At 35.9% G+C, this 22204-nt stretch overlaps 1 protein-coding gene across 13 annotated transcripts in view; it reads left to right on the plus strand.

Annotated features, from left to right (window-relative positions):
* Positions 1-22204, plus strand: part of FRYL (FRY like transcription coactivator) — a 176570-nt gene that overhangs the window by 74538 nt on the left and 79828 nt on the right. For 12 of the 13 annotated variants that reach the window (XM_049797363.1, XM_049797357.1, XM_049797374.1 and 9 more), the window contains 9 exons: positions 5144-5197; positions 11068-11207; positions 11661-11757; positions 14209-14288; positions 14774-14854; positions 15326-15494; positions 16553-16645; positions 19718-19816; positions 21372-21473. In XM_049797363.1, coding sequence (XP_049653320.1) covers positions 5144-5197; positions 11068-11207; positions 11661-11757; positions 14209-14288; positions 14774-14854; positions 15326-15494; positions 16553-16645; positions 19718-19816; positions 21372-21473 — 915 coding nt within the window. Of the gene's footprint in view, positions 1-5143; positions 5198-9670; positions 9736-11067; positions 11208-11660; positions 11758-14208; positions 14289-14773; positions 14855-15325; positions 15495-16552; positions 16646-19717; positions 19817-21371; positions 21474-22204 lie in introns of those variants that run through there. The other variant, XM_049797382.1, reaches the window with a different exon arrangement.

Here is a 22204-nt window from a genome sequence, read left to right on the forward strand (position 1 = left end):
TATAATAGCCCTGGAGTTCGCTTGTGCTGCAAAACAAGAAGAGTGATTCCCACCTCTGTTGTCTGGTGAGGTTTTATGGGGATTGCATGAAGTCTGCCTTAGGATCTTTTACTAATAAGTTCTGAAATTGGTATTTTGTGTGTATACAGTATGTATAAAATTCTTTGGGGTAAAATAAGAAATTATAAATATTGCTGGAGTAGTAATTTGTGAAGGTCTTTAACACTTCTGTCTGGGTTCATTTGCCAAGTTGAATTCCTTTAAACAAAATGTTTTTTAATGCAATCAAATGTAAATTTATACATATAGCCAGCTTTCCTTATTTTATGTTGGTGGGAAGGACAGACTATACAGAAAACCAGCAATTAAAAAGAGGTGCCAAAAGCTTTGGAAAAGTGAAACAACCTGAGCCTCTGTAACACAAAGAGGTAGAAGGGAATCCTTAGGTGTCTCAATGGAAGGAAATACTAAAGTACTGAAGTGGTTTTATTTGTATACGTAGTATTTGATATAAATACTGACTATTCAGTTCTACTGTATGACATTTAAAAAGAAAGATAAAAGTCTGAAAGGGCACAGGAAAGGCACTGACTGAGACTGGAGAAAAGGCTTTAATGGAAGAGAGGAAAGCCTTTTATCATTTTAGTGTGATTTGATTTTGTGGGATGGCTTGGCCACAAATAATAATGTGGAGAATATATATAGTGTTATATAAATCTTTAATGTGTTAGATGAAGCTAGGCTGTTGGAGAGAATTTGGAGCCAGACCAATTAAAGTTAGGAGCTAGGCACTTTTTAAAACTTGAAGATGAACATGCCAGTAGGGGAGCAAAAATTAATTAAAAAATAATTAAAAAGTAACTTCAGATCAAGACAGCACCTGGGGGTGAGGGGGCAGTACTGTTCTAGCTAGATGTATGGGTTTCACTTAGAAGTAACTGACTTGTGATTTTAAAAAGTAACTAAATGGTTTCTCTGGCTGTGAATTCACTTACCATACTCAGTGAGTAACAAAGTAGTTTCCTTTCACTGATTTAATTAAGAGTTCTCTGCTTGCAAAATTTTAATACTGCAGTTTCCAAAGTTACAGAAAGAGCTTATCAGCAAATGCTTAAAATAAATGATTCAAGTAGCGAGTGTAACCGCAGGAAGGAAAATCATCCTTTTAGTAAGTAAATTAAATTAAAACACTTTTTTTAAAAAAAAAAAAAATATCTTCTAAGTCTTTTGTAGTAATATATAGTTTTAAAGGAAAAAGGGCTCAGACACAATTTATTGTAGCTTAAAATACTCATCCTCAGCTGAGCAAGGATGACTGTAAGGCATGATATCAGCCTTTCCCAAATGTGGAACAAACTATACCAGTGAAAAAGATTAGTGATAAACTCAGTTACTTTATATTTTGTCAGGCTGCATGTAAATATGTACGGTTAGAATTCAAACAGAGAGTTTAACATGGTGCCACCAAGTCACCAAGCTGTTAACTAGTTACACTGCTAACTTACTAAACTGTAGTTCAGTCTCACATTTAAGTCAAAACTAGCAAGAATATTTAAGCCTGTGGCCAACACCAATGATTTTGTTCCATGATGGAGAAACTAAACTCAGACTAGCACTGTACGCTTTTGTAAGTCTTGCCAAGGCGCTTTCAAAAGCTTGTCTGAAGTCTAAAATTTAGCACACCGCATTTCTTCAGCACAGCCTTTCTCCTATGCTGCTCTGACGCGGGGGCAAGAACGCAGGTGCTGCCCAGCAATTGGGCTGCAGGAGGCGAGGCAGCATCCCTTGTCTGGTCCCTTACTTGGAGCTCGGAGGACAGAAACGAGGACAGAAACAAGTGCTCTAGTTCTGCTGTGCTCACCTGAGCCACCCTGCTGAGGTGCAGTAGCCGCCAGAGGATGGTGCCGGTGAATATTGGAGAGGGGCCAATGGGTGGTACGTTTTTCCAGGGGTGCAGTTGTTCGCACAGCACACACGTGTCCGTCTACATCCTGATCTCTGCTGCCTGCCATATGTTGACATTTCTGCTTTACACAATGCATGCAAACTGCTCTTTGGTTAATTCAATAGTAGGTTGGTTTGTTTTGTTTTGTTTTCATTTCACTTGTAAAAGACAAACGTAGACCTATTATTTCCATCTTTCTCTGAATTTCAGGAAGCCAGGAAAATAAATCTTAAATTATTAATTCAGTGAAAGTTTCCAGGCCTTTACTTTATGCTGTTGAATAGATTTTTGTAAGTCATGTGAGATGACTGGGGCCATGACAAAGCAGAGTTAGAAGACAGCACTGAAGGAAAATAAATTTTAAAGCCATACAAATAATTCAAAGGCCTTGATAAACCTGAGACTGGGTTAGAGAGTATTATTTGCCTATGTTGCATTTGTTTGGTCGGTGTTACGTTAACTACAGTGTTATTTACCTTTTAGCAGTTAGGATCTTTAATGCTGAGGAAAAATAATAGACAGTATTATGAACTTGCAAGGTCTTCATTCTTTCTGATACTAAAAATCTTAAAAGTCATATCGACATCTAATGTAGAGAAGTGTCTCAATTAGTATAGAATGTGGGGGGGGAAGCTAAACTTTCAGAACTAACTTAAAAATAGTTTGCTATCTATTGACATGGATTTCACTTCATCTGAAGACTTGGAGATTATTTCACTTCTCTTTGATTGGTTATCATTCTTTTCTTCAGCTATTTCTGGTTTTAGACACATGCAATGGGTATAATAAACCCAGTGTTTGTTCACCTGTATAATAGTTTCATAGTACCATGCTGGAAACACGGCATGTTGGGGCATTGTATCATAAGAAGTCTTAAGGAACCTGACTTTTACTGTCTTCTTACAGGAAAGTAATTTCTCCATCTTCTCAGGAAATAGTTTTCTGGTTATTTTCCTTCAGCTTATTTAGTAATATACAATGTTTATATAGGGTGGAACATTTCTCGTGTTTCTGCTTTATAGATAAGATTACAATTATTTGTGCAGTTTATCTAAAGGCATAGTACCGATAACATGAATTCACCTCCAGTAGGCGTTTCCTTATAAAAAAAGGGTAGGTAGGAATTCTAGTTAAAAGGGAATTCTGATTTGCCAGTGCTCTCTGGAGCTTTTAGTATCTGCTGCAAAATGTCAATTCTCATAACAGTATTTTGAACAGACATAACATGTAAAATTATATGAATTTGTAGGACTCAAAGAAGTGTTTATTTACCAGCTTCTGAAACCTTTTCCCCTTTGCTTTCCTCTTTGCACAGTGAAGGATCATTGGCTAATACATCAATTGATGAACAAATAGCACTATTTCAGAATGTTAAATGCATTTTCCTGAAACCACCTTCTTTTTTGAGATATTTTTTATTTAGGCATACTGGAAGTATACATAAATGGCAGTGTTTTCTTAGACAATTAAGTGAGTTTCTTTGGATTATAGGAAGTGAAAATAGTCTGACTTGTGAATTGGTACCTATATTATTTCAAGTTATACTTCCAGAGTAAGCAAATGCTTTTTGCCTGGGCAATGTTGAATTCAAGTTTTCAGAGGCTGTAATAGTTGCCAGAGATTGTGTCTTTTTGAACACCAAATACAGCTGCACTCGTCACAGAAAATGCCAGAAATTGTCTCGTATTTTCAAGATTATGATTAGGACAAGTGAAAATAAGCCGCCAGTTTGAATCTTAGACTTGGTACATGCAATCCCAATTTTTCTGTTTTAACATGTAACCTCTCTGTTGCAGTCTTGTAAGTGTTAAATGCCAAGCAATATTGACTTTTAAAATTTTTGTCAACAGCCTTGACAGCATGGGTGTTGTCTCTGACTAAACTACTGAGCAGTTATTTTGTGTTAACTGAGGCACAACCTGTTGAGAGCAGTACTGGCTATCAGTATTGCTGACACCTCCTTTTACACCCCAGACCAGGCAAGGTGACAGCTCTTCCAGCTTACTATTTGACTTAATTTGCTCCATAAAGGCTTTTCATTTGCTTACTGCAATTTAATGTGAGGTATTAACTCCTTACCTTGAGTACTTTTTCTACGTTCTTCATCAAAGATAACATTTTTGATTAATTTACAATAAAGTGAAAAATAGTTTAAAATTTCTTTAAGTAGCAAGAAATGCTCATTACATCTTTATATATCTTACTGCTTTGTAGTATGCCCTTAAAGCTGTTACTGTGGCACTCGGCTTACCATAAATCATTGACCCTTAGAGCCAGTACATGGGACTTTTTTTTCTTCTTTCTTTTTTTTCCAAACCCCTTGCTGACCACCACACCCCACACCCCCCCCCTCCCCCCAACTTCCACTTTTCTTTTTTTTACTTTCCAGGATACCCTAGCAAGAGACTATAAAAGTTGTATTTCTTGTAACTGTATAATTTGGTACTCTGCACAGTGACTAGTAAGAATTTCTGTTACATTACTGTTACAGTTCATGAGTGTTTTGTTTTCTTAATGCTTTAATTCTCACTAAATTATTTTGTAAGGAATATACTGCTCTGTTAAGAGTAAAATTAAATTACATCTTATGGTACTGGTAGCAATGAAATATTGTAATGATTAAACTCTAGTAATATTGCATCTTTTCTGTACCTTACAAAGCTATTTCAAATGTAAAGCAAGTTATTATTGACATAGGTTTTCTCGCTATTTTTCATTGTAGTTCGGGAAAAGCGCAGACTGGAAATGCATTGAACAATTGTCTCTGCCTTTGTGAAGGCATTTTAAAATTCATTCTTGTAGCTTACAATAACTGCCTTATATGAACATGAATATGCTTGTTAATTCAGATGGGAATGGCTTTCCTTCTAAGTTACACTTGGCACCCACTGCCAGCTATCTCTGTTGAGTATATCACTGTAGGCCCTGCTGTTTGGGAGAGGTGTTTGCCATTTTCTGTTTGTCAGTCTTTAACGTTATTGCTATTAAGCTACCAAATTAATTTTAGATCTGTATTCTTCTATTTTGTGAGTACACTTCACATCTTCAGAAATGGTTGTACATTAAAAATAATGCAAATATTCACATTAAAAGTTGTTTCTTTGTTCTGTGATATAACTGAGAAAGAAGGAATCTATCACTGATAACAGTCAATTGCACTGTGAAATTCAGGTTTCTTTTTATTTTTTTTCTTTACAGGAAAAGCTCTTGTCCAGATCTCTTCAAAGAGGTGAAGATCTTCAGTTTGATCAGGTAGGAAACATGTAGTTGAAGGCAGTTTTTATTGGATTAAGGTGGCCTTTGTTTTTGCAGAATAGTGGTTCCACTGTTGAAATGACATGGAACATCCACGTCTGAATCAGTGTCAGAAGATTTAGACCTTGAATGTTAGTTAGACTTTATTTTCCATTGTAGAATATGATAGTAAGAAACTACTAGACTAGATAAATTATGTGAATGTAGCAGTGAAAGATGCTGGAGGAAAGATGCTGAAATATGGTAGGGGACGAGAAGACTTAATTTATTTCTATTCCTGTTAACAAGCTTTGTGTAACCTCAGCCTATATCACTTATTGTTTCCGTGTTTGGGGTTCTGCTTTTATAAGCAAATAGTGTTAATTTCAGTAACACAGCTTTACTGAGGGCTTTTTGGTTCTATGGCAGAAGGCACAAGATAGATTTTAAATGCTACTTTGTCCTTTACTGACTGTATAGTCACACTGTGAGGCTATTCTGTTTCACTTACTATAGGTGAACTGTACATGGAATAACTCTCTGTTCAATTTATTCATGTTTATTGTCTGTATTTCTGATTCTTTCATAGTATAGGCATGTTTTTGTCCCGTAACTACTTCCTTGCAATGGAGAGGCAGCATTCAGATGAAGCCCCCCATTATGTTCCTGTTCCTGTTCTTAACTGTTACCAAACAGTGTCTTACTGCATGAAGTTTAGTGTTCTGTCCATATCTTCTGTATCTGGATTTTTGTTTAATGCTTTCTATTACTCCTTGGATATAGGTATTAGACATTGCTGTGAAATCTGTGGACCTGCCCCTACTTTTCAGTTAATGCCATCCATGCACCTCTTCTCCATCCTCCCAAAATAATAGCATGTAATATTTGATGTATAATTTCCTTTTCAAAGAAAAACAAAAACAAAACCACCACCAAAACCCTCATGTAGCCTTTTAATGTTTTCTAATCTAACCTGCTGTAAGGCCATTATCTCCTAAAAGAAAGTTTTCTCATAAGCAATGAAAATGTGGGGGGTGGGGGGTGGGGTGGTGGTGGTGTAGATAGGGCATACATTCTTTGGTAGCTACAGTATTTTATTGTAAAGCTGACCAAAAGCTAAATAATATGCATGATAGGGATGAACTAAGGAAATCTGTAAATCAGTAATATTACTAATTTTTCTACTAACTCCCACCTTACCACATTTTTCCTGACTTAAGGATGTTTTTTATAAATCAGTAGTAGTTGTGTATTAAACTACATGAGGTTCTAAAAATATGCTGCGTGAAGAAAAGTAAAAAATAAACCATATAACTTTTGAAATCTTGTAATATACAAATAAACTTGTTTTCCTGAAAATGTAGTACTCTTAACATAATTTGTTTTGATTTTGTATATGTATATGTGTGTTTATGTGTGTGAGTTCTTATTTTGTTCTTTTTCTATTGGTAATCTACTTTGGGTTCACCGAGATCTGAATTTTAATGGTACTGAATAACTACTTTAGAAAGTCAGAGCAGAATGTCTCCCTTCTGGTGACAGAGATTGTGAATTTTGATAGGGAATTTTGAACGTTGTTTGGCAAAAGGGGTTAAGATTGCTTCTCTCTGTTCATTGCTGGGTGTATGAAACCCATATTAAGATCAATTCTCCGTGAGTGCAGAAGACTGCAGAGTAAAAAGAGGCTGGCAAAGTACGGGAGAGAGGAGGATCCAGAGTACACAGCCATAGCATCTAGCAGAGAAGCTAGAGCTGTTGCTGGGCCAACCGTGTTCACCCAGAGATCTTTATGGACTTAGGAATTTGAGTCTGAAAAGTGGCTTTAGCTGTACTGATTACGGTGTCTGAGCTAGTAAGTGTTACACTTTGTGAATAAAAAGAGCATGACTGAAACACAGGAGGGACTCTGGGAGTAAGAAGGTATCTAGTTAACAAGCATTCTCTCAGCTCAGGAAGTGATGAGAAGAGGGATGGAGGAGGAAGGTGTGTAGCGTTGCCTGTCTCTATCATGAAAAAGTATAATAGCTGTTTAATGGGAGTGTAAGTTGTTTGTTGCAAGCATAACCAGATCAAGAGAGCTGCTATTATATCTGAGTGTGCAAAATCAAGAGTTTCTAATTTTCAAATACTACAATTCTTTTATTTGTCACTGAGGTTTTAGTTGAAACAAAAATGTAAATTTAGCTAGGAGAGATGAAAGTTTGGAAAATGAGAAGGGAATTTTTATGTTGTTACACTTGTAAACTGCTAAAAAATCTTAGCATTTTAGTACCAGTGCTTTCCCTTTATCATTCCCAGTGCATCAAGAAGCTACCGGAGAGGAATTTTTTTTAGAGCATATATTACATTTCTTAAAATATTTTTGCTTGTACAGCTTGAAACTGAAATAGCTTGTATTTTTCATCTTTTGTTTGTTGTAGGAATCATACTTGGCAATTTCCGACTCTTGTCCTAAGATACCAAAACGTTATGATCACGCAGAGGCATATCTTGGCCATCTCAGTGACTGAAAGCAGATGTGTTCCTGGGGTTCAGGCTTGTTCATTATTAGGCACAACTTGAGCGATGTTTTCAGGATCAGGATTTTGGCCATAGCTGGAATTTGGCCTCTAGCATTTTATTATAATTTTGCATATCTCTCTCCTTACCTCTCAATATCCTGTTGAGTATGTTAAGTGCAGCAATTAGCAATGTGCTCTGGCCTTTTAAGACTGGAGCATGCTTTGCTGTTTCATTATGAGGAATGTAAGTATACGTCATGATGACTAGCGCAGCCCTGTTCTCTTGGGCATTACAGGATCTCTTTGTCTGGATTGCTGTTTTCAACCTAGGCATAATTTAATGCTAAACTAAAATGGGTTTCTTACAATTTTTATACCAGGTGAACTTGAATTTAGTATCCAAGCAGTATGGTAATTATATGAAATAAGACCAATAAGCATATAGCTCATGTTCTGCTTAGCAGCTATGTAATATGAACAAAGATTTCTCCTTCCTGATAATTCCAATGCCTTTTCATTAGAATGATATGGATGCAGAACTTGACAGGAAATAAATAATTATAATGTAAACCTGATTTTTTGATTCAAGAGAAAAATGCTTTATAATGCTAGTAGTTTCTGGGTTTAGCACTCAACCAATGACAAATTTTTTAATGCATGTGATACAGCTTGTTTCTGTGGAAGATGATGTAAATTGCCTAACTGCTGGAACATTTATGAATGATAGTAGTATTAATATACTCTGTAAACTTGCAGGAAAACTTCAGGAGGAGGTTTAGCAAAGCTTAAAATGCAGCTTTCCTTTTTCTTCTACTAATAAACCCGTCATTTCAGAAGGAGGGCAGAGAAGTAGAAGTGCTTTGTGGGGTCATTTTACATTGACAGCACAGGGTAATTTAAGTGTTCACTTAATCTGTTCCTGTCCTCTCGTGTGTGTGTGTAGTTGCTGTATGAACATAGCTCTGTGCAACGTATTGGATATATCATTATTTTTAAAGAAGGAGAAATTGTTATTTTTAGAGAAAGATATTGAAGTATTTCCCCAGTGTTTAGGTTATTTGGGGTATGGGTGTTGACAGTAAATTCTGAAGGCGAAACAGGTTTTGGATTGCTGTGGTTGGTGATAGATCCCTCCTTCATCAAGTTTAGCTTTAGCTTTCATTCTAAGGATTACTGGTTACATTGATGATTTTATGCTGAGTCTAATACCTTCAGTTTAGTAACTCATGAGAAGGGTTCTTTCTGAATCTTTTTTTTTTTTTAAATTCCAAAATATATTAATGGTTTTAACTTGTGATTTCTGCTCATGGATGGAGTGAGGTCAACAGAGATGGTTGAGTACCCCAGGCTGATGCAAGCAACAGGCATTTCTTGCACATGAAGTCTCAGTGAAAATTTTTTGAAGCTTTATCAATACAAATGGGTCTTTTGAGTTCCTTTTTTTGATGCTTTCTCTTACTGAAGGATGATGGTTTTAATAGTAGCCCACAAGTATCTCAAATTTCCTCGTAATTTTTCTTTACTCTTCTCTTCTCCATCTTGTTTTTTTCCAAGGAAATTTGTCAGACCTCTGCCATATCAGAAAATTCTCTTGAGCAACTTCTTAATTTGTATGCATTCCTCTTCATCACGCACTGCTTCATTTCAGATCACAGTCTAACTTCAAAGTGGTAAAACTGAGCTGGTTTTTACTGTCCACTTCTAGAAGTCGAATGTAGGTTGGTTAGTTGACTGGCTATTTATTTTTTTATGGATATCAGTGCAGAAGGAACAGGCGTACAACATGCTTGGTTTCCAAAGCACGTCATAAAGATTTCAACATATATTAGTGTAAGAATGAAGGTATTCTAAAAATTTAGCCTTTGTTCTGAGATGCAAGGCATTATAGCAAGCCTACAGAGTATTTCTAGCTTTTGTTTCTTTTCTGTGTTAAAAAGGCTTTGTATGCTTTTGTGTTGCCTGCAATAACTGCCTTCATCTTTTTGTGCAGTTAGCTCAATGTGCGTGCCCCTCCTCCAGCAGGCATGCCTGGTTTTTACATTGAATCCCTTTTTGGTGAGTGTCCTATTGACAGACAAGAGTAGTAAGAGAAAAAGTAATCTCATCATTCTAGTAAAAATTTCTTTCTGAAACCTAGTTCCTGTTCAGATTTGGAATATATGTAGTTTGTATTGTATACTGGAATTTAAAATTTTATGAACTTACAGAATAAGAATATGATTTTACTTATTTTGAGGAAGTTTCTCCTCTTGTTTATATAATTAAAGGATTTTTCAGAGAGTCAAGAATGCTACTTAATTATTGTGATTTGAATAGCTCACTGGTTAACAAGCTGAGTAGAGTATTCAGATGGTTGAAAGAGATCCTCCTGAGGTTTCCATGTGGTTCACCTGCCTCCATCCCTTCCCCAAACCTGAAAAACCAAGATGCTTCAAATGAGGACAAAGAAGTAATGGCATTGATGTTATCTTGGTTTTCCGGAATAACGAATAATAGATAAGTTATAGGATGAGGATGGCTTCCATTGAAACCTCTTATTTGAAAGATGCAAGGGGTAATTAATACATGGTATCAGTGACAAATGTGGTAGGTAACTCTCCTTTTCCAGACAGTGTTTTGGGGATGGGCTTGCTCCCTGCTGCCTCCTCACAGAGAGTTTATAGCTGTTTTATGCTGTCTTTCTCCAGTCATTCTTCCCCTCTCCAAGCTTGAGCACTGACGAGTTCTGTTTAAGTTGAAGGAAGCCTAGAGAATTTAAGTTTCATACCATGTTAAAGTCTTCCTTCTATAATGGTTTCTATTGCCACTGTTTCACGGAGAACTTTACAGCTCATGCGGGTTTTCTAGAAGACAGCACTAGATAGGGGAGTTATGCTGAAAGTAAATGTAGCTTGAGATCTAGACCAGTCAAATGTATTAAAAGTAGAATAGAATATCTAAAAGGCTCTTATTTTTGTTTGTCTAATAACCAAAGAAGCATGTTTTTGAAGGTTACATACTTCCTCAGTTCAGGAGGGTAACCTCTTATCTGTCATTTGTAATGTAAAGGTACATATACTTCACAGAGATACATGTGGCAACATTCAAGGGCACCCTAAAATCTCTGCTGTTTTCTCAATGGCTTTATATGGATTATCTGTATAAATTTAGGATTCTGTGATCCCTGTGAGCTTCAGAACACTTTGCTTAAATTTATCATCGTAATTGACTTAGTGTGTCATATTTACAGTAATTGTCCTAGGTGAAAATGATACATAAAGTTGCCACTTTGTAAAATTATATGACACATGGTTTTTAACATTAAAAAACATTTGAAAGAATGATTATAACGCTAAGATTTTTAGATTGCTTTATCATGCTAAACTACTTTTCTTACTTTTTTTTCAGTTGATAAGCTCTATGAGCTCAGTAGCAGAGCACTGTCTCCCCTCCTTATTACGCACCTTGTTTGACTGGTACAGGCGTCAAAATGGAACAGAAGATGAATCTTACGAGTATAGACCTCGGTCTAGCACAAAATCGAAGGGGTAAGAGTTTTCATTGCAAAAGTCTGTTAAATTTTTGTATGCTTTCTTGTAAGAAAACGCGTGCTTTGTACTTTTTTGACAAGTATTTTGTATTTGGATCTGTCATTATCTAAGTCTTTGTAGAAAGAGCATAGGCTTATTTGAAGTAGTGTATTTAACTTGCGTAGGTGATATGCATGAAGCGACTTAATGATTTTTGCGGTTGATTTATAGAAGGAAGTTGGATGCTGATAATTCCAAGCTAGTTTGTCCCTTTTTGAATTGTTTTGGTTGTTAGCAGGCCCTCTTAGGAGGGGGCAAGATGTCAGTGCTGCACTAAACCCCAAAGTCTTTCTAACCATCCATTTTATACGTGTGCAACAACGATTGCATGAAAGACATGCATACCCCTTCTCTGCAATATTTGTTTTCAGTCTGGTGTATGATACGTGTGTTCTTGATTTCTTATTTTAGAGATGACCAACAACGTGAAAGAGATTATCTACTTGAAAGGAGGGACTTAGCTGTAGATTTCATTTTTTGTTTAGTTTTAATAGAGGTTCTAAAACAGGTAAGCTCTTTTGCTTTGGCAAACTTCTTTTAATCTTTTGCTTTTAACGTCAGTTTTGATCGTCTCCTTTAAATGTTTGTATTAAAAACTGGAGCATATATATGATGAGCATATGCAAGGCTGTAAATATACTCTCAGTTGCATAAAGCCTTTCGGCTCTCCTGTCTTTTCTTTACATGCCTGCCTTATCTTATTCACATGTCTTGGACCCACTAAGTCAAAGCTGCTGATGTACTGCAAAAAGCAAAACTGTAAAAAAATAATATTTATATTCAGTGCCTTTTGTCTGCTTAAACATTTTTAAAATACAATGTGAAATCATTGAATGACAACATTCAAATGTCACTTTTTAAAAAAATTAGAAAGGCTATGTAATTTTGCTTGGCCTTATAGTGTAGTGCTAGATGATGTCATGCACAATTTCTGTTAATATAAAATTTGAATTGGTGTATGGACAAGAGGATAGAGTTTGGCTTCAAGTAGCAGCATTTTTTTTCTCACATTTTTTGAGAGAAGAAAAAATTACTGTAAGAAACAGTTGAAACATGAAGCAGACTTGACCAAATTTCACGTTTCAAATACTTAAGTAGTTTATGTCTTTTATGTATAAGTACATGAAAATTAAATGGCTTTCTGTACTAAGTAAAGCAAGGACTGTGGTTTAGTTTGCAAATAATTTTTAGGTGATTTCTGTTTATGTGGTTATGTATGGCATGTTTGTGATATAGGGAAAAATCAAAACAGTAAAACAAAAAAGCTGCCTATCCGTCTTTGAGACACCGACCAATCATCCAAAGTGCTATTCCTATACTGCTTGTGCAGAGATGCAGAGAACAATATTAAAACCATCAAACTGTCATGTGTTAGTGTTTTACAGAAAATCTTTAGTTTGTGCTCTGTCCCTGCCTAGATTTTCTATTGGTGTGAAAGAAAAAGGGAAATGGAATTGCTTGTTTAGGATTACAGGGTTGTATGGGTAGCTTCTGTATTTTGAACTGGTATTAGTTTTTCTGTTAAGTAGAGTACATGTTGCCAGTGATTCAGATGTCAGGAGAGGTGCCAAAGTTTTGGTCTTGAAGAGAGTCTGTGGTGATTCCTGTAATGCTTGGTGAGCCTCTCATGCTTGTACTTCAGACAAGATGGGTGTTCTTCTGATAAGGATATTTTCCTCTGCTGAAGACCTGCAATGGGCCACTAAACATAGATACACCACTTAAGAGACTCTTTCGGTCAATTTAATATTAAAAGTTACCTAAAGGAGCGTTTGTATGTTCTGCCTGTAACATGACTCTGCAATTAGGCAAAGAGCCAAAAGGATGGCTTTTTATCAATAAACATATTTATCAATAAACATATCACATATTCACATTACATCCATGTTCCTGTCTTCCTGGGAGCCCTATCATTGTTTAATTCTTAAAAACTGGTTTTAGAGGATGCAAAGGGTATGATACAGCCCTTTCTGTAATATGGCCAGAGCAACCAGAGAGACGGTGATAGACATGACCTATGTAAGAACAAAAATCTTTTGCTTAAATGAGTACATATTACTCATTGTATGAATATGCATGTAAATAGCCAGTTCCAGTAACTGAAAGTTCTTGGACAAATAGCTTACTTGATGAAGAAGAGTATGAAATTCTCAAGCAGAGTGTGCTTCATTTTCTGTAGACGAGACAGTAATCTTTTCTTCTAATGTATTTTAGTGAAAATCGTAATCACTCTTAAGCAGTAATGTTTAATAGGGTTATTTTAGTCCCTACCTAAACTGCTTTGAAATTTGAAAGATACTATGACTTCGTAATTGTATATCATGCTTTTTTTTAAGAATACATTTGGTTTTTAAGCAAATGTTCTCTTTTAAACCTGAGAAAAGTGGTGATGTCAAAGAGAACTTCAGTAAAAAGGGGCCTTCTAATCAATGGTTGGTTTTGGTTTCTTACTAAATTGTTATTTATTGTTAGGAAGATTTCTATATGTTTGGGCTGCTTTCATCTGCAGAAAGTCTGAAATGGAGATGATGTCTCTTCTGCATTCTTATTTTTTAGTTTTGTCTTCCTTTATATCGAGATGAATTGCATTTTGAGGTTAAATCTGTGATAGTAACACCACACAAGGTAGAAGGAGTGGAAAGATGCATAGTTAACCTAGTCTGATAAATTTTGATGAGAAATCCATACTGTTTACATTACTGTTGTTTATTTTATTATGGATTTAATCCCTAAAAGCCAGTATGCAAAATACTGTAAGAGAATGCCAGTACAGGTTGTGTAAATGTTCGTATATTGCAGAATTAACTTGATATCATATGTCAACAAAGGATGTGTCCTTAGACACTAGTAGGAGAGATTTCTACAGGGCATCTCACAGTACTGTTTATTTACTTCATTCATACCTACGTGTATATTAACATGCGTAGTTACATACATATAAATGATATCTACATTTCAGATACCTGTTCATCCAGTGCCAGATCCTTTAGTACATGAAGTTCTAAACTTGGCTTTTAAGCACTTTAAACATAAGGAAGGGTAAGTTTCACTTGTGTACTTTAAAATGTTCTGTGTGTATTACCAGCCTGTGCTTGATTGTTGTGATTGTTCTCCTTTGCCTCACATGTAACATGTTGGTGATATTACTGTAAACGAACACTGGTTGATATCTTTAAACTGAAAACATATCTTGAAAGAACACAGCTGTGTTCAATATAATGCTAAGTTTATTTTGCTTAGAATATGCAGAATGATTTGCACAGCCAGCCAGAGTAAGAAAAGTCTGAGTTTGGATAACTAGAGGTAAACTTCTTATGCAGAGTATGTCTCTTATGTTCGCTCAATAAAACTACATCACGTTAAATGTTAACCCATGCATTTTATGTTTAACTTTCATTGTTTTTATGGTAAGAATCTGCCTTTGCTATGGAACAAACTTTTTGTTTGTAATTGAGAACACGCTTGGAGTTTAGAAGAACAAAGTTGTATTTAATACTTACCCTCCCCCGCCTTTTTCTCTTCAGGTATTCAGGAACCAACACTGGGAATGTGCATATAATTGCAGACTTATATGCAGAAGTGACAGGGGTTCTTGCTCAATCAAAGTAAGTTCAGTCTCTGACTATTCTGCATTTGGGGAAAAATCACTCTAGACTTAAAGAGTATTTAATATAGCAGCATTTATTAATGACCCCAGTAACTAATCCCTTAAGCGTCAAGTGTAGTTGAGCGTGTTCTGGTGTGTCTGTCTCATGTTCCAGCACAATAAATTTGAACAAATCAAGAAATAATCTTTAGTATAATACTGAATTGCTTTGCTGTCAAGTTGTAGGTGCAGGGAAAGGAGGCGTGGTATCAGTCAATAGTAGTTGTTGAGTTACTGAGTATATTCTAATGTGCTGATCATCATAGGCACTCTATAACTAGATATAAAGTATCAGGGTTCATCTTACTTGTGTTTCTTTTACTATAGGTGCTGTTACCACTAACAGACAAAAGAAATTGCTTCAAAATTATAGACAACATATAAAAGTAACTAAGAATGCAAATAATTGCCATCTATATTGCTTGTTCAGGTTTCAAGCTGTTAGGAAGAAGTTTGTCACTGAATTAAAGGAACTGCGACAAAAAGAGCAGAGTCCTCATGTAGTACAAAGTATCATCAGTTTGATTATGGGAATGAAGTTTTTTCGAGTAAAGATGTATCCCGTGGAGGATTTTGAAGCATCATTTCAGTTCATGCAGGTAAATGAATATTACAGAAAACTGAAATGAGTGTAGTTTTGATTAAGTCATGAAGCTACAATGATGCTTGCTGTGATCAGTCGCTCATTCTACTTGTGTGTCGTCCTTCATCCTTTTCTGTTTAGTTCGTAAGTTCTCAGAGGTGTGAATCATGTGTTTCTCTGCAGTTCGTGAGTACCTAGCATAATGAGAACTCACTCTCAGTTGTCTCAGTAATGTGGCAAACCTGTAATATATGAATTTATTTGACTAAATGAAAATGGGTAGCAATCAAATAATTTTCTTTCTTTATGAAAGCAGTGGGTTAAAGAAAAAAAGTTACTTGATATACCTTTTTTTAATAGCTGAGATGCCAAGAAACACTTTTGTTTAAAAAACACTACAGTTAATTTTCAGAGACTTAAAAATCTCTTTGTTGCTGCTCTTGATTGTGGATTAAGAATTGTCCTAATGAATAACTTGCCTATTCCACATTAACTAAAGTTACTGCAACTTAGTCTTAAATTTCACTAGAGCTATTTAACAGCCATTGACATTGATCTCAATCCTGAAAAAAATGAAACATACACAAGTGCTTTAGCTTGTGTCCAGAGTGGTAAGTTTGGTGTGCAAACATGTGTATGGAATATTTATTCCTCTGTAAAATTTTCTTTGCATCAAGGTCATCTTGAAAATGAGTATATAAAAAAATTATTTTTTAATCATTCAACAGAGATAAGTGTTTATTTTTTAAAACTTCAGAATAATCTGAAGAAAAATGTGAATATTTATATTCTTTTATATTCTGAGTACTCTTTATATTCTGAGTAGAAAGTAAATAGCTATCTGGTACTGCAGATGTTCTCCTTTCAATTTCTTTTTAATTGCTAGAAAAACAGGATTTAGAGTTTCTGATGTTTTGCGAAGTTGATATTGTCAAGGAATATAAGAATAATTTAAACACCATTGCATGTTTTAAATTCAAGCTGACAATTAGTGTGATGCTGCTAGTGGTTTTTATGGCATAGCAACATTTGTCATCTTTTTTCTAAATATTTTTCTAATGCTTTCTTATTAAGGAATGTGCTCAATACTTCCTGGAAGTAAAAGATAAAGATATAAAACATGCACTTGCTGGTTTGTTTGTGGAAATTCTTATCCCTGTGGCTGCTGTAAGTATTTTTTTTAATTCCTTGCTATTCTGATCACTTTCAATTAGGCTATCATTGTTAAAATTGCTTCCATTAATCATCACAATATTACATTTTTACAGATTCAAAAAGTCTATTAAGTAAATTACAAGCACCTACATAATCTTTTAAAGGGAAATGGGTCACTGTGATTTCTGTATTAGCTAGTTCCCAGTCTTTCTTCAGAACTTCTTCAAACTGTCTATTTTCTAGGCCCTTTTATCACCAGAGCACTGTGTAATCTTATATTTGCTCTAAAAATTTGAAATTTCCTTGGTCTAATACTTGTTCACTCAAGGCTCCCATTGACTTTTGTTTGTTAGCTGAAACCTGTTAAGTTCTTTCTAGAATAAACTGAGATATGTAACGTTTTTACAGTCTGATAGGGAGAGTGTGAACTCCTATGCAGGAAGGAAGAATGTAGGTTTTACCTAATGAAAAACAAAAAATTGTTCGTAGAGGTGAGTGTCCACTAGATGTAATCCTTCAAGTGGAAGAGCAGTCAATCATCTCCCATATGTGTCTTAAATCTAAAGCCAGAAATCTTACTTAGCAGCCATGAACGAGAAAAAACCCTCGATATCATCACAGAGTTGGATGTACAGTGCCTGTAATGCTGCTTGTGAGAATGCTTTCTGTCAGGACAGGTTCTCCCCCTTCATCCCAGGCTGCTTCGCTCAGTTGTGTAAAGCTTGGTTAACAAGGCAACGGGAAGTTACGGCAGCTCAGTATACCTCAAGCGGACCATTTACCACAAGCTCAGGAAGTTCCCTTGTAGTAGATGGATACTTGCTGTGATGGTTGCCTGAGATGATAGTTGTTTAAGCAAATGCTAGGCCACAGTGTGTTTGGTGTGCTGTCCTGAAAAATGGCAGGTCATGGCTCCATGTTACAACTGATTACAGGGCCGTATCTTGCTATACATGGAGAACTAGGAGGTGTAGATCCCGTTTTGTAGAATGGCATCTACAAAGACTAGCAGCCCCGGTGGGGATCCCATCTAAGCAAGCTCGTAGGAAAAAAAGAGAGAAATCTCTCTGAACTCTGCATTCTCTTTCAAACAATCTGCCTTGCCCTGAGCCATGGGGAAATGCTTCTCTCCCTTCAATGGTCTCAACCTTGGGTGTTTGAGTTTTTTAAAATTAGAAGGGGGACAATCTTTCTTTTTAAGGCATGACCACAAAGAGGTGGTGTTAGTAGTAGCTGTTTATTGACTGAATTCTTGATCTTACCTCGCCATACTTACACTCTTTTAGAGAAGAATTTCTTGTCCTGCTAAAAAGTGAACACATATGTCATTTTGAACTCCATAGTTGGTTGGCAGTTGGAGTGGGCAGTGCGTAGTGAAAGTACTGAGCATTTAGGTAAACGTGAATATTAGTTTGCAAAATCGTAATTTAAATAAAGTGAAAACTGCACTTACGGTAATGAGACAGAAACAGCATTTGGGAATTGGGACTATCCAGTGGCAACCGTGGAGGCACGGACACCGGCTGTGCAGAGCACGTGTGTTGTTTTGTGGATCGCTTCCTACAAGCATAGCCTGAATCAGCGCTTTAAATGGGTGGTGAGAGAGGCTTCGATATTTCCTTCTGACTCATTAAGTCTCTAATCGTTCCATACAAATGGGGCTTCTTAAATAGAAGCGGAGAGCCCCATCCCAGATTGAGATGCAGTTGAGAGGGTTAGTCATTCTCTTGGAAGATGCAAGATGCAAGTTTGAATCTTTTTGAGGCAGACAAAGGAATGAATCTAGATTTTTCTGTAACTTGGATACAGAAAATTGCTTAAGTGAGGAAGGTGTTGGGTTTTGGCATTGTGACCTCTTTACTGTCATTCTCCTGCTTAGTCATTCAGGCATTTTAAAAAATGTGGCCTGATTTGGACCCTGCAGGTACGACGGCTGACAGCATATTTTACAGCGGGGAAGAAAAGGCTGATCTGTAAGCCCAAGGTTATATCCTAAAGCAACGGTGTGGTGCTGGCCACAAATAATTTCTCATGTGGAGCTAGTGGGGTACTGATCAACTTATAGCTTAAGAATAGCAAAAGATAAATAATTTGAGGGTATGTAGGAAGTGATTTAAAACACGGCTACTTTCTCAGTTCTTTCTTTTTGGATTTGTACCCAGATTACAGAGATATTATATACCATTTTTTATGCTTCCCCATTATGAATGTTTTCAGAGTGTTCTTAGCAAGGTGGACATGACATATCTTCTAATAACTCTGAATAATAAAAACTAACAAAAAATTACCTTATATTATAGGGGAGTTACGAGTATAGAGGATCTCTTCCAGAAAAGCCAACCCCCTCTCCAACACTCCACCCACCAGTTTGATAAATAAAGCAGAAACAGTATTAAACAGTAGGTTGAGAATAATGTTTAAATGAGTCATCACAGGTATCCAGAGAGAAGCCTAAGAGACTTGCAGAGGTTTTTATAAAGAAGGTAGCTGCCTGGTTTGTGGGAGGAAGGCTGTTCTGTGTGCAAGGACAGAGTGGGTAAAAAAGGTGTAGGGATCCGTGTTATCTGTTTTATTAATTCTGAAAGCTGAACAAAGACAACTTACATGGGTAGTTGGCTGGTAATCCTGTGTATCATTTCCTAAGTTTTCAGTTTTCAGAACTGGAGAACATAAAAGGGGAACATTGAAGAGGGCAACAGTGAAAAAGTTATGTGTATTATTTTTTTAAATATATGGAATTATGCTTATGAAGAGTTTCAATGTAGTTTTTATTTGTTAGTTGGTGGCAGATTCTTTTTCTTCAAGTACAGAATACAGGCCATGTTCTTAAAATAGTGGGTTTTTTTAATGGGTTTTGGGTTTGCTTTGTTGCGGGTTTGTTGGCTTGTTTTTAACTGTATGGTTATAGTGTATGATATGATTTCTTTTGCTTCTGTTTATATTTCAGATAAGTACCCTTAAATACTAACCTAATGTGAGATTTAACTTTTCAGTGTTCTTGAATTCATGAACATCTTAATATATATTTAAATTGCCTTCTGTATGAACTTTTAAACCCATTTATGTGTGTATTTTTTTTAATAGGCTGTTAAAAATGAAGTGAATGTGCCATGTTTGAAAAATTTTGTGGAGATGCTTTATCAGACTACCTTTGAATTGAGCTCAAGAAAGAAGCATTCGCTGGTATTTTAAAGAAATATTTCAACTTCTCCATTTTGCTCATCTTAGACTTTTATGCTAGAACACTATATGAGGAAAGGCTAACAGCTGTATTAATTTAAATCTTAACTCCTCAATTCAAGTATAATTAAATTCACAGTGTATGGGCATTTGCTCTAATTTTGATTTGTTTCTTTGTGCAAGATACATGCTCTGTTATCTCACTTGTGAGGTTGTCTTGAAATCAATGCTTGTTTTTGTTTATTTTAGTGGGTTTTAGCACAGAGTTATTTAACCTAACGTCTCTTCTAAAAAGAACTTGCATTCAGGGAGTCTGTGTATTTAAATTATGTTTAATTAAAAGATAGAAGTGTCAGACAAGACTTCTCCAGCAAAATAGCAGCCTGTTAATAGCCCTGCTCTGCTTGTTTTCTCCTCTCCTCATATGCATTGTTTTTCTTTTTCCAGTATTTTTTGTTATCTCTTTCAGATATAAATATCAGTGGGTTTCTTTTCCCCTAAGACTGCATCTTAGTTTTTCCCCTAAAACTGCCTCTTAGCAAGGATTTCAGTCGCTTACTAATGCAGAATTTGGTAACTCCTCATGACCATGGCAGCCATGTTTCAAGTTGATTTACTTCACTTTGCTGGAAATGTAGAGCTAAATTTTGAATCACAGTTGGCATATTCAGTAAATACAAGTGAATTTAAAATTATGGTTTTCAGTAAATGCAAGTGAATTTAAAACTATGTATTCTCACTTTCATGTTAGAGATGAGCTTTACTTTCTGGTATTCTGAGCATATAAAGCCTATGTCATTGTACATGGTTAAGCTCCTTATGCAAGACTAACATAAAGTAGTTGATGTTAGTATTCACAATGTGATTTTATTTATGGAGTCAGAAACATGGTTACATCAAGATTACAGTTTGCCTATTCATCCTCATTCTTTAGTTTTGCTCCATAACAAGATAATCTGCAGTCAGATTTGGTATTAATGACCATTATGTGTTCTGTTAAAGTATGTAGTGTTTAAACGAATCTTATGTTACTAAAGCAAAGCAAAGTCATGCTAGTCTGCATATTCACAGGCTTCATTAAATTGTGCTTCATTCCTTACTAAAAGTAGACCTTAAGTAGAAGTAACGTATCTGACAACCTAAAGTCTGCCTTGGTCTTTACTGAGTTGATGATGTTTTTCCTGAATATTCTTCTTAAAGGCAGTTCCCTCTCCCAGCATGTAGGACCCCTTGAATTGGATCATGTGCTTGCAGGGAAAGAGCAAGTATTGTATGAAGGGTGAGATCTGCTCTCAATCTTTGTTTGAGATCAGACCTTGCTAGGAGATGAGCTTCGCTGTGGTCCCACTGCCCCAGTCTTACACCATGAGCTCTTATAGCACATAGGTTATACCCAGGACACTATGCCTGGCATGCATGTCCTAGTGCAGGGGAAAGGCTGCCGTGCAACGCTAAAACTGTGAGACAAGAACCGACTGTGTGTCTCATTCTCAGCGTACAAAACTTGGGAGGTCTGCAAAGAGCAATTTGATGAATTCTTTTTCCCCCCTGCTCATAGGCTTTGTATCCATTGATCACCTGCCTGTTGTGTGTCAGTCAGAAACAGTTTTTTTTAAATAACTGGCACGTTTTCCTGCAGAACTGTTTGTCACATCTAAAGGTAAGAATCCTTTTCGATTCAGGAACTGTTGCAAATCAATAGCGTTTATTCCGATATGTTCTCGTCATGCCAAATAAGCAATGAATATTTGGCTATTTAAAAGGACACTGTGAATTTTGGGGTTTTTTTAATTAAATGCCTTAAGTCTCCATTAGTATTAAACTTAGCAGTAAGTATTTGTGATGCTATGTAATGCTGGAAACGGATGTGGCTCCCTTGGGGGCTATCGGTTTTACTGAGTAAAATCTGCAGGAGGAATATCTGCTTATAAACGCTATTTATGCCAGAGAAAGCACAAACTGTGATTCTTCATGTGCAAATATATGCGAGAAAATAAGTAGAATGTATAGTAAGTGAAAAATTTCTTTCTCTTCTTCACTTTTTGAAGGAATAGAAAATGAATTGGGAGTCCAGAAAAGAGATAATATCTACAGCCTGTGATATATATTTTCCAAATAAAAATTACAGTGTCCCTTTAAATCATGGCTTCACTTGATAGCATTGTAAACATGAGTTGGTTCATAAAGAGATCGAGATACTTAGAAATTAGGGATTTGTATTAGTGACTTCCCTGTAGCATTAATTGTTGTACGTGTTCTTTCCTTAATTTCGATTAACATAGTTCATGATTTTGCCTAGTGTATTGATTTTGATAATTTTAATAAATTCTTTGATCCACTTTCACAATATTCATTCTGGTTAAGTATGAGTGACAATTCCGAAGCTTGTTA

The sequence above is a fragment of the Accipiter gentilis genome, chromosome 3 (assembly GCF_929443795.1).
Source record: "Accipiter gentilis chromosome 3, bAccGen1.1, whole genome shotgun sequence".
NCBI classification, from domain to species: domain Eukaryota; kingdom Metazoa; phylum Chordata; class Aves; order Accipitriformes; family Accipitridae; genus Astur; species Astur gentilis.